The sequence below is a fragment of the Watersipora subatra genome, chromosome 2 (assembly GCF_963576615.1).
Source record: "Watersipora subatra chromosome 2, tzWatSuba1.1, whole genome shotgun sequence".
In the NCBI taxonomy this organism is placed as follows: domain Eukaryota; kingdom Metazoa; phylum Bryozoa; class Gymnolaemata; order Cheilostomatida; family Watersiporidae; genus Watersipora; species Watersipora subatra.
In genome coordinates, this window is record NC_088709.1 from 19138546 (window position 1) to 19152454 (window position 13909).

At 34.7% G+C, this 13909-nt stretch overlaps 1 protein-coding gene across 1 annotated transcript in view; it reads right to left on the bottom strand.

Annotated features, from left to right (window-relative positions):
* LOC137388799 (acylcarnitine hydrolase-like) overlaps positions 1-9937 on the bottom strand; it is a 65092-nt gene extending 55155 nt beyond the window's left edge. Inside the window, exons 1-2 of the mRNA XM_068075248.1 lie at positions 9751-9937; positions 5074-5196 (exon numbers count right to left, since the gene is read on the bottom strand). Coding sequence (XP_067931349.1) covers positions 5074-5196; positions 9751-9904 — 277 coding nt within the window. The 5' untranslated portion in view covers positions 9905-9937. The remainder of the gene's footprint in view (positions 1-5073; positions 5197-9750) is intronic.
* Positions 9938-13909: the final 3972 nt, after the last annotated feature.

The window sequence follows — 13909 nt, forward strand, 5'->3', positions numbered from 1 at the left end:
AAGATCACAGAGACATTGTCTGTGCAACAATGGTCTTATAAAAACACCAGCACCCTCTGCTTGCAATAAGCTAAGTAAATATAATATTCGATCATTGAGAATATGCTCCCATATAAACTCAGCTATTGGAAAATTGTGGGAATGAATGCTTCATCCAATGGCAATCAAACCGGCAAAATAACTGGCCTTTAATTAATTGATAACGTTGCCTTTAATAAAACTAATTGATCAAAAATCAGTAATCTTCAATGAGTCCGCTGATCGCCATCGGTGGTTATAACAATCAATTTACTTCAAGTCAGCGCATGCTCAGAGTGAGTCAGCACTTTTCTTTCTAGCTTATCACGCTCACGCGTAACAATTATATAGCAATGGCAATGGCTCGCTCGCAATGTTTTTTTAAGGTAGCATAATATGACTGACAGACATTTTTAAAAACTGGAAATACCTGAACTGTACTGCAAATATTTTTCAACTTTAGCGTAACATAGATAAACTAAGTTAGTTTGCACTTTAATAAGTTTAAATTAGAGTTAATTATGTTGTGTATCTCTGTCTTTCTCTATCTCTCATTTTCAACGTTTTACATTAGATCCTATGTTTCAATGAACTAAAGCTTTCATCAGTGTTTTCATAAAACGATAATGATAAAGTAATGAAAATAGACTCTTTTTCTCAATTATTACTTAATTATTACATAGCACACATAGTTATTATAATGTTTTATAATAGTTAGTTTTTTACATAATTTCATCTGATGCATTCATGTCGATACTATATGTAAACACTTGCACCATTCATCACGAAGTTATCATGGGTTTTTGGCTCTGAAATGAATGAACTGCATTGCAGTGGATTCTTATAAAAATATTTGTATGTACTTCTACTTGCAACAGTTTTACAGCTTTTATCTTAAAAGGCAGATCTCAGCGTGAATCAACGCTACGCGTAGAGCTTTGACTGTACAATGAAAAATACAAAATAAGATTTCTAAAATCTAAATAAATTTTTAATTTAGTAAAACGCATTGTGGCAACAATGCGTTTTTTGTGGTAAATGTATAAAGCCCTTACATAAAAACTCGTTCTGCAAAAACAATATTCTAACTTTAATTAAAAGATTTTTGTTTAGAAGATAAAATGAGTTTGACTGACATTGCTTGCTAGAGGTCAATGAACTGAGACAAGTGATTTGGACTTAAGATATTATTGTTAAAGCAATGAAGCATATAAAATACTTTTTAATAGTATTCATGGTGTTGTTGGTTTTATCAGATAAACTGAGTAACTACTAAATGCGCAGACTACAGTATTTGCATTAGATGGTCTGTGTTATTTCTTATGTTTTGTCAGTGTTGTTACTTGCTAGTGTTGTTATTTTTGATAAAAACAAATAATTTCCTAGTCTGCATTCAAAACTACATGTCATGCTGTGTCATGATGACATGGCATTGCATGTCATCATCACAAGATGTGACAAGTCATTTGATTGAAGAAAAGCCTAAAGTTTTCATGTTAAGTTCTTGCAGTTGTTTCTGGCAATGACTAGGCAAACCTACTACATATCTCCTCCCATGATCCTTAGCTAGTAACAATCGTATCAAACAGTTCAGTGGATCGAATATCAGGAAGTGACTACCTTTGTAAAGCTACTCTCAATCTAATCTTTCGATAAATTTAGCTGAATGTTTAATTTTACAAAACAGATTAGCTTATAGAAAGCTATTTGCTGCACTTTATTCAAATTATGTGAGTTAGAATATAGGAGTTGTCCACTCATGGCAAACTTCTCAAAGTATTCTCAATAGCCATTCCAACATATTGTAGCTATGGCTGCAAAAATGATGTTTTTATTGAAATTGTTTTTTAGATACAGGAAATTTTTAATTACCAAAAATTGGAGACTAAAAAGTTAGTTCACTTCTACAGTTACAAAACCAAATAGGTAATTCTAATAATTTTTTTCAACTTTAACCCTTAGAGCCCTGACAGCTGGTATTCCGGCATTCACATGGCTCTGTTTACAAATTCTGCTTCTAAGTACCATAAACCAGTCAGGCTAATTATCGCACATGACGTTAGACCAGAAATCTTCTTCCATTCTGAACCGTTTTTCAAATATCTTCATTTACTTTTTGCGTTATAATAACAATTTTACTAGAATGGTGTCGCAAAAACAATTGATACAACTCATTTGTTGATAATAATAGTAATAATAATAATAATAGATGATCGTAATGCAGCAAAAAAACTATATAATACGAACATTAATTTTGAAGAATATTTTGGTTCATAAAAAAAGATGAACGTTCACTCAATGAACATGATTTCACTACAAAAATTGTTTAAAGATATCAAAGTCATACAATTGTTATGGTTTAAACCAGAAAAACTGATAAACAATTTTTTTTATATTTGGTGACATTCGCTGTGTGTTGTTGGACAGTTTTATCGATTATCTGTCATTTTACTAATTGTATATCTTACCCATTATCATCAGATTATGACCATATTTAGATGTATTTAATAAAAGCTTTTAAACTTCTTATTTGTTGGCAAATTGCCCAAGGATACTACCACACATGAACAAGAACAGTCAGGGTTCTAAGTATTAAGCACTTCCTTTCCAAAAAAAATTACCAATTATTTTAGCATGTTCAAATATTGTAATAAAGAAATAATGGAAGCAATCGATGTTTTAGAAAATAATGAATTTTTTCCCAACTTACTAATATTTTCAAGATAAAAAGTGTAATAAAATATTAAATATATTTATTTACTAGCTGTGCTACCTGGCATTGTCCGGATTATAAAAAAATTTTTGAACAGAAAATTGATTTGTATTTAACATATAACAACATTTGCCATTCTAACTTTCAAACTACATATCATGAGAAAAGTTTTTTGTGTAGTTGAAATATTTTAAAAGAAAATAAAAACAACTGTAAAGGTTTGTAAACTTTTTCAAACAACTGTAACTTTTGAACTTCATATTATGAGAAAAATTTTTAGTGCAGGTCAAATAAATTAAGAAAATAATAAAATGACTATAAAAAGGTTTAGATATAAATGTGAAATAATTGGCAATAACTAAATTAAGGCGGTTTTGCTATGATTACAATAAAAGATGATTTGGTAATGACACAAAAATATAAACTCAGAAAACTAAAATTAAAATACCTGAATACGTTGAATTATTAATAACACTTCGTTGTATAGAAGTGTATGTATAAAAAAAGATTACTGTTCCAGCAGAACTTATCCATCAAAACCTTGAATACGATGATACTGGTACCACTCGATACTGATACAAATGTAAAAATGAAACATCGGACTGTCTTTGTCTGATCGAATAAAGAAGCTGTCAATAAAATGTCAAATAAAACAGAAAAAATGTCGAGGCTATTCCTACTCAAGATAATATAATTGTCTGCGTGAGAAGAATTGGCGTTGACCCCAGATATATTAATAGAACCTTACGAAAAATATTTCTTAACAGGGGTGTTGTAACGCGTGGTCGCATTGGTAAAATAATCAGTGTGTGCTATAGCTATAGCCGGAGTGACAGACAGACATACTTTCAACAATATATAGATAAAGATAAAGCAAGCACGTTTCTAGAAAATGTCTGCTTTAATGATGACTAGGTCTACATAGAAATCATTTAATAACTAACTGTAAGCCTGATCACATAGCAAGCTATAGTTATAGTGAGCAAATCACTCTCAGTATCACCATATGTAAAGGAATCTGCCGGTTCTCTTTACTCTCCACAAGGTAGTCAAACGATGACAGAGAGTGTTAAGCGCCGATGAAATATATATTTACTAAATAGATGTATACAATTATACATGCATGACAGGCAACCAAGAGCATACATGCAGAGAGTGTATGCAGTACGACTCCGGCTCAACGATCGATTCCTCTTCCTTTTATATTTTTATTTACAGTCTAGGCTCGGTCCCATTTCTTTCTACACACAGTTTCTTCTCAGTCTCCTTTTTGGCCAATCGGTCTTCTTTTCGGTAGTCTGAGTTTTTACCGATGGCCGGGCCTCCTCAGTACCTCGAAGGCTTGATCCTACGACAGCGGTGACCAGGTGGTCTATCGCTGCAGCCCTGATCACACCGCTCCGCCGTTGCATATGTTTCCATGGTGTGCATGATGCTCGAGTTTGAGTTAATACGCTTGAGATCCGCATCACGCAAATGACAAAATTAGTTAAAATGTGTTACTCGCAGATCTTTATCGAATTCATCATGCTTGTGAATGATGGAAAAAGCACTTGCGAATGATGCAGGCTATTCCATTCTAAACATTTTCACGCTTCAGTTGTTTTTATTGTATTTTGAGCAGTTCTAATGCGCTTATGTTCTGAATGCTGCTAAGTGTGACAAGACTGTGCCACTACTTACTGTCTTATGGGAGGGTCAATAATTAGCAATGGAGTCTGGTCTTGTTACCAAAGAGTTAAATGTGCATCCCGGGAATGTTCATAGAAACACTTAATTGCTCGGTCACTCAACTTGGGCACAACTCCAAATGCACATCAAGAGCTTAATGAAAACGTTGCGTATATTTTATATAGTTTAGAAGAAAAATCGTGCTGACAGAGGAAAGATAATTTCTGAGTTCACATGATACCCTGAGCATTAAAGATGATTAACAATGAGATGTTTGTATCTGTCAGAAATTCTACCATCTGAAGACTATTAGTACTAACCAGCCTATTAAGAACTAGAACCCTGGTAGTCTCATGTACTGTAAGAGATTGTCAGGTGTGCCAAAATAGCGCGTGAGTACTTATATGCACAATTATTCCAATGTGTCGATGAGTGGTCGATTGGTGCACTTCGCGAAAGTGAATGAATCCTACATGATACAACATTTTTTCTAACTTCTAACCACGATTTTGGACATACAGATGGACAAACGGACAGCCGGATGGAAGGACAGACTAACAGATGGAGTCGGCTATTAGTAAAGATTGCCATTAAAACTTTAGCTGAGGTCATCTAGGTATCAAAGTGTTAAACTGCTTAAACTCCCCTCCAATGACATGCAGTTGATCTACCTGGAAAATTGAGATGCGGACAAACATTTCCACTCTCTTTAGCATCTACAACTCCTTCCCACGAGGTTGGAACTGGTTTTCTGAATCTTAGGTCACCTGTAGGAGGCTGGGCGTATCTCACACCTAAAATATACAAAAAGGTTTTTTACTTATTCTACACAAACACATGCAGAGAGAAACTACACAATACACACATTTGAGAGCATGAACAAGCATAAATAGTACAGTCGTTTAACATTTATTGTTTGAAGATAACCAAGATATGCTGGTGAGTTATAGTTACAAATAATTACAGAGAGTCAGCACGATGAGAGAATTAGTTAAATACAAGATCTAGGAGAGTCAGCAGTTTGAAAGTTGAAGGCTTCAACTTGAGGCTGGTTCCCACTATATCGCCATATCTCGGCATTGATGCCATAATACTTTGGTCATCATCGATGATAACAATGTTCACACTATCACAAACCCATCTGCATTTGCATCAGCAAATACTCCATGACGTAGTGTTTTCATTTTGTTTTAATTTTTGCAAATAAAAACTTTTTGTTTTCACATTATTGATTCAAATACTAGTCTTGCAGCAGCCATCATAAATAGAAATAAACAGACCGTGACCATAACCAGGTATTACTATCACCGAAATAGTTCACATTAAAAAGGTAGTCGTCAATGCTCGGTGAAATATCGGGAAAGTTTGACAGCTGCAAACATTTTTGATGTATCTGCATTGTTTCGTTGATGCCATCGGTTTATGGTTAACATAATCGACTAGATGGTTGCTAAAAGAAAAATGCAATCATACGGCAATATAGTGTGAACAAGCCTTTATACAGCACGTTCATCTCCTGAGTGCATCTTTAGGCACTACAAGAAATAACTGAAGACTAAAGGATTTACACGTGCTGTAAAAGATCTGCATTAATTTCACACATTGTTCAACTCCAACCTTTCAGGATGATAGACAAAATTATTTGTGATCCCATCATGAACATTTAAACAAAATATTCACAAGTTCATATATTTAACAATTTGTTACACTTCTAGATTGCTAGCCTATCATTGGGTATAGCTAAGCTGTATTTACACCAGCAGATTTCATGCCAATTGTCTGGACAACTTGACCCACTGGCCAAGAATTGCCTCGTGTCAAAAGAACAAATGAGCCCAAAACCGATTTAGTCCAGAGAAAACTTATCGGCTGTACTCGATCAGTGGACATTTTTAGGCCGAGTTTCGATTTGAGTAAACAATGAAATCACTCTTCACAGCGAATCACAGATTGTAGTTTAAAATGACCGCCATAGCCGTTTTCCCATTTGTACATGTTATTTATCATGCTTCAAACCATGAAGGGTGCTATCAACAAAATTATAGCTAGTGTTCAATTACTGTAGCAATGGCCTGATAAAGCATCTGCTGTAATTATTAAGGTTTTTCTATAATAATTGAAGCATATTCTGAGAGAAAAAGATTGTCTCCCTTATAGTTATCCATTATTATTATATATAATTTATTATATATATAATATATAATATATATTATATATATAATATATTATATACATTATATATTATCCATTATTAGTGAAAACTAATAAGTAAACTTGCTAAAAACGTTCACAAAAAACTTCGTATGAAACAGTCACCAAATTTTCAAACTTGGCTACTCACAATATATCAGCGAAACTGACCTTATCTGACCTTGCAAATTAAGATGGCAAAATCACTCTCTTGGTTCAAACTTCTCTTGATGTGAATGGAAAAAATAGCTGCCATAAAATCGTTCAACGATCGGCCACAAAAACCCTGTTTGCAAATCGGCTGGTGGGAACGCAGCTTTATGCTATTGGAAACTTTGGTTTATGAAAAAATTTCTGAGTAATCTAACACGATATACAGCTACTGTTTAGAGCATTTATGACATGCTAAACTCTTTCAACATATACTTTGTTAGACATAGTCTTTTTGCCCACTCTACCCCATTGCCTGACTTTATTAATTTGTTGATAAATCTTATCAAGATTGTAAATACAACTCGAATGTATAAAAAATGTTTGGAATGTTTTGTTTAAGAAATCTGTTTGCTGCAGCAATATCCTTCCTGAACATACATTGAAACCTGTTCTATCATAAAACACAGAATTCTCTGCAACAAGTCCCATTTTTGAGATTGCACTAAAATAACTCATTAATCTGTTCATTAATCAGATATACTACTGCTGTATTCCCATAAGCTGGTACAAATATGCTACTGCTGTATTCCCATGAGCTGGTACAAATATACTACTACTGTATTCCTATGAGCTGATACAAGTATACTACTACTGTATTCCCATGAGCTGATACAAGTGTACTAATACTGTATTCCCATGAGCTGATACAAATATACTATCACTGTATTCCCATGAACTGATACAAATATACCACTACTTTATTTCCATGAGCTGATACAGATATACTACTACTGTATTCCCATGAGCTGATACAAATATACTACTACTGTATTCCCATGAGCTGATACAGATATACCACTACTGTATTCCCATGAGCTGATACAAATGTACTACTACTGTATTCCCATGAGCTGATACAAATATACTACTACTGTATTCCCATGAGCTGATACAGATATACCACTACTGTATTCCCATGAGCTAATGCAAATATACTACTACTGTATTCCCATGAGCTGATACAAATATACTACTACTGTATTCCCATGAGCTGATACAGATATACCACTACTGTATTCCCATGAGCTAATGCAAATATACTACTACTGTATTGCCATGAGCTGATACAGATATACTACTACTGTATTCCTATGAGCTGATACAAATATACCACTACTGTATTCCCATGAGCTGATACAAATATACTACTGCTGTATTCCCATGAGCTGGTACAAATATACTACTACTGTATTCCCATGAGCTGATACAGATATACTACTGCTGTATTCCCATGAGCTGATACAAATATACTACTACTGTATTCCCATGAGCTGATACAAATATACTACTACTGTATTCCCATGAGCTGATACAGATATACCACTACTGTATTCCCATGAGCTGATACAAATGTACTACTACTGTATTCCCATGAGCTGATACAAATATACTACTACTGTATTCCCATGAGCTGATACAGATATACCACTACTGTATTCCCATGAGCTGATACAAATATACTACTACTGTATTCCCATGAGCTAATGCAAATATACTACTACTGTATTCCCATGAGCTGATACAAATATACTACTACTGTATTCCCATGAGCTGATACAGATATACCACTACTGTATTCCCATGAGCTAATGCAAATATACTACTACTGTATTGCCATGAGCTGATACAGATATACTACTACTGTATTCCTATGAGCTGGTACAAATATACTACTACTGTATTCCCATGAGCTGATACAGATATACTACTGCTGTATTCCCATGAGCTGATACAAATATACTACTACTGTATTCCCATGAGCTGATACAAATATACTACTACTGTATTCCCATGAGCTGATACAGATATACCACTACTGTATTCCCATGAGCTGATACAAATGTACTACTACTGTATTCCCATGAGCTGATACAAATATACTACTACTGTATTCCCATGAGCTGATACAGATATACCACTACTGTATTCCCATGAGCTGGTACAAGTATACTACTACTGTATTCCCATGAGCTAATGCAAACATACTACTACTGTATTCCCATGAGCTGATACAAATATACTACTACTGTATTCCCATGAGCTGATACAGATATACCACTACTGTATTCCCATGAGCTAATGCAAATATACTACTACTGTATTGCCATGAGCTGATACAGATATACTACTACTGTATTCCTATGAGCTGATACAAATATACCACTACTGTATTCCCATGAGCTGATACAAATATACTACTACTGTATTCCCATGAGCTGATACAGATATACTACTGCTGTATTCCCATGAGCTGGTACAAATATACTACTACTGTATTCCCATGAGCTGATACAGATATACTACTGCTGTATTCCCATGAGCTGATACAAATATACTACTACTGTATTCCCACGAGCTGATACAAATATACTACTACTGTATTCCCATGAGCTGATACAAATATACCACTACTGTATTCCCATGAGCTGATACAAATATACTACTACTGTATTCCAATGGCTCAAGTAGATCTAAGATAGTCGGTTTGTTAGTTGGCTTGCAAACTGATAAAATCTGACACTGATATTGCCAAGTATGTAGACCAACTTTTCTTTTTACTTCAAACTGGTGAAACACTTGTCTGCTGAGCCACTAGGAGTACTGCCATATTCCAGTATAATATATGTTATAGCTACTGTAAGCCTTGTCCAAAGTATCTACATGTATTTTAGCTAACTCGTTTCATTGTCAATGCTTTATGGATCTGGTTCAAAATCAAGATGTTCTCCTATTTTTTCACATGCAATGGCAGACATCAGGGTAAGACAATGCATATTACACTATTGTATATTCCAGTAATATAAGTTGAAGTACTTTATGGCTTACTACCATAGCTCAAGAGCTATTTATATGTGATGCAAAGTCATCTGCTTAGTTACTTTTAGTCATTTAATGAGTAGGTCTTTTAGAGTTGTATGTATCATTTATTTTAATAACCAACTTACCCTGAAAAAGATCAACTGGCTTATCCAGAAAGGTTAGACTAAGTCCCCTCAGTTCTCCTCCATGGCTCAGTCTTACCACTGGATCACTTCGCGCTGTAGCGAAGTTTATTAAACTTACAACTAGCAATAAAAGTGCAAAAGAACACTTTTTCATGACAAGGCTGCTCGGGCTTGCGGTATGCTTGCTCTTGACACTCTATCTGCCCAGCACTGATAACATTATACCGGCTTTTGTGTGGGGCTTTTGTGTGGTCATAGAGAGGCCAATGATAATCATAGTGCAGTAGTTTGTCAAGCTTCAGTAGTCGCCAGTAATGTCAACACTAGGCTATGATAACCAATGAATTGGCTATGCTAAAGTGGTTGACGCTGAAGCGCAGATAAGATCATTTCAGCAGTTTGGCATCTTTTACAGCAAAAATTGCAGTTGCCTCTCGCTGGGCTGAATCGTGCATCTATTTTAGGCTTCAAAGTTATAACTTAGCAATAACTTTTGGAATAACCAGTTTGCATGTTCTAAATTTTACATTTGCTTGGGAAGCCACGCACTGATCAAGAATAAGTTTTTTATGTTCAGAGCAAAAAAGGTTTCAAAATTTTAAACTTTCAAGAGTTTAATGGCACTTGTTTGCTTAAGAGAGGTAGATGAGTTTTAACTGTACTCACTAATAATTATTTATACAAAAAAAATTGATTAATGACAAAAACTAGCCAATTTATATTTGATAGTGACTCCGAGTCTAGCTAAATTATATTGCGCATAAAAACAATTACTAGGGGGACAAAAGAAGACTTGCAAAGGAAGTTTAGCAATTGTATATATATTGCAGGCCATACACATACTGTACATTTACAAGCATATTGTATATATATTGCAGGCCATACACATACTGTACATGTACAAGCATATTGTATATATATTGCAGGCCATACACATACTGTACATGTACAAGCATATTGTATATATATTGCAGGCCATACACATACTGTACATGTACAAGCATATTGTATATATATTGCAGGCCATTCACATACCGTACATGTACAAGCATATTGTATATATATTGCAGGCCATACACATACTGTACATGTACAAGCATATTGTATATATATTGCAGGCCATACACATACTGTACATGTACAAGCATATTGTATATATATTGCAGGCCATACACATACTGTAAATGTACAAGCATATTGTATATATATTGCAGGCCATACACATACTGTACATGTACAAGCATATCTATACAAACTGCATTTCATGCCCTTACTTCTATCACTAAATTACATTATTTTAGTTGAGTTATAATTTGGAGATGCGTTGAAAAAGTGATGGTCTTTACCTGGAAAGAAGAGTTCAAAAGCAGACATCTATGTCTGCGCATAGTTTATGATTTAGGATCTTGGGGACCATGCTAGGGACTCATCTATCATTATGAATCTACCTGCAACCTGTGTACAATTGAAAAGCTTTCTTTATTGTTGAAGTTGTCCAACTAGTGTGTGTGTGTAGTAATGTATCAATAATGGCACAATTACATTACATCACAAAAAGGAGTGCTGTGAAAAAAACTTTTAGGAGTGGGGTGGAGACAACCCTTACTTCTAGCATCTCTACGCAAGACCCAATGCTGCCAACAATGCAACTTGCTGAAATCAACAGGAGAGAGATGAAACTAACTTGTGCTCTGCTGCACTCAACAGAGTGCACTGAACCTAACGCTGCCGATGATACTGTAAAGGTTTTGTGCGACCTTCACTTTTCCTCCACTAGTACGAGACTCGGTGCATGAGTACAATACATATATTTCTGCTTAGTTCATCAAGGCGTACAAAAAATAATCAAGAAACAGGCAATGAACAGGCCCAGAACAGCTCTGCTCTTCTACACAAATGTTTGAGCTTATATAGCTAGTAAGCTCTGCCCCCCTCTCCCTCTGGCTGTTTGGTTTTTTCATCAGCTTATTTTAAATGAATGCTTATGGAGTTGTTCTCACACGGCCCTTTGCATAACCTTCTCTCATTTTATAGTTGACTAGAATAGCATTTGGGTTTTTATAAATTTGCTATCGCTGCCACTTTTGTCACACGATATTTTGAAGTACACCTGCTTGCTAAAAAGACATATACAATAGGACAATAAGCGTATGTGCCAGATAGAAAATAACATCAATAATGTGCAAATGGTGTGCAAGTTTATTTACTTATAACATGTATATACAGTGGGCACAATAGGGGCATACTGTTAGACTTCATAAATCTACGCAGTCACAATTGGAAGTTTCCTACCACAGTCGGCCTGTCACACAACTAGCGATAATACTAACAACGGAAAAGAAAGGTTGGGTTTGAGATTTTAACGTAAATACTTCATAACAAATTAATCCTTATGATAAATAATAAAATAAATAACAAATAAATAAACAAATAAATAAATAATGGCCTAATAAACAAGAAGAACACCCACAAGAAACCGACCTATCACAGAAGAAGAACACAAAGTTCAATAACATTTGTTGCTAAACTTGGTGTTCTCTTTCTGCGATGCACTAGTCTGTATGCAAACCATGCAGGGGCTTATATACAGGCTAGTGATGTACTGGTTGTTTAATCGATTTACAACAATGTTCCACTCAACACTCACCTCAGTTCGGGCTGGTGGCGAAATATGTTGTATAATACACCACTCAACGATATACGGCTCTAAGTCAACAATACGCTACTTAAAGTCAACAATATACCACTCTTAATCAGCAATAAAAAGGATGCACTATGTATTCTGTTGTATTATGGGCATCGTTAGGCTCTGGCTACATTGGCTTGTGAGCTCAAATTGGTGGCAGGTGGTCGTGGCAATCATGGTGGGTGAATAAAGCTATTGGATAAAGCTAGTGGGTGAAGCTTGTGGATTAGGTGGTATTAGCCATTTGGCTGGGTAAAAGCCTGGCAAAAACACCCAAAAATTGTGTAATCTATTTTTAAAAATTCAATAAAATCGATATTATATGAACATGCATAGCTCAAGTCTTAAATTTACTTCTATGAACAAAATCTTTTGTACATAAACATTCATTTACATATGTACCACTACAAAAAATACAACCATGTGCAATTGTCCCTGTATGAAATGTTTGGATGCGTTTATTTCGGTAGAGTCAAACGCTATAACATAGCTGTGCGAGCTACCATAACAATCGTTATTCTTTGTATATTTCAAGTATATAAAAAGTCCAAAAAGTTTACATCACTTCTATCATCTGAATTATTTTTATTCTGATCAGACAAAAAATCACTAGCGATCGCAAGATCAAATAGTCTTTTATTTTACCGTTTTGAAAGTCGAGCTGATGTTGACTGGTTTTTCCAACTTTTATTCTTTTCGCTCTTTAGCTTTTAGCACAAAGCGATGCATCTCAGATAATCGTTTCATATTGTAATTCATCAACTAATATCTTGTTGATAATATTTAAAATTTACTAGTGTTCATATCCTTTGTTTAACGTTACCAGGCGACAGCTTTATAAACGTTTACTGAAAGCGACATAAATTTTGTTTTCCCACGCAACCGATAAACGACATTTTGGTCGTTTCCCCAGCCAAAGGGTTAGGCATTATTGGGTAGTATGTAAGGAAGTTTAACGAAAAACTGATTATTTTCCTTCTTACTGGGTTCAGGTCATGTAAGTAGTTTCATTTATACAACATATTCGTTATGATCATTATGTATGCTTATTATTTATCGTTTTCGAAATCAAATACTTGTAGGGTGGAAACAAGAAATACGCGGGTTGTTGAGAAACAAAGCGGAAAGAAAGCTTTAGGATAAAAATGGGAAAATTTTTACTGTGCACACCATAATATGGTAGCGCTCTCAAAACTTTTCAGATAGGAACTACATTTTACCAAGATAAACGATGAACAGGCAGTACCGCTTTTCATAATAAAAATATTTTGTTGTTTTGCTCTATTGTAGGCGTATGAAATATTTGTTATTAGTTTTACTTTGCAGAATAGACTTTGTTGTTTAGAAAAAATAAGCCAATCGTTGTAAATGAACGTCAAAGATGTGCGCTCTCATCAACTTATTGTAAATTTACCACAATCATGGTAAAACCATAAATTACCGTAAATTCTATAAAACCAGTCTGATTGATCA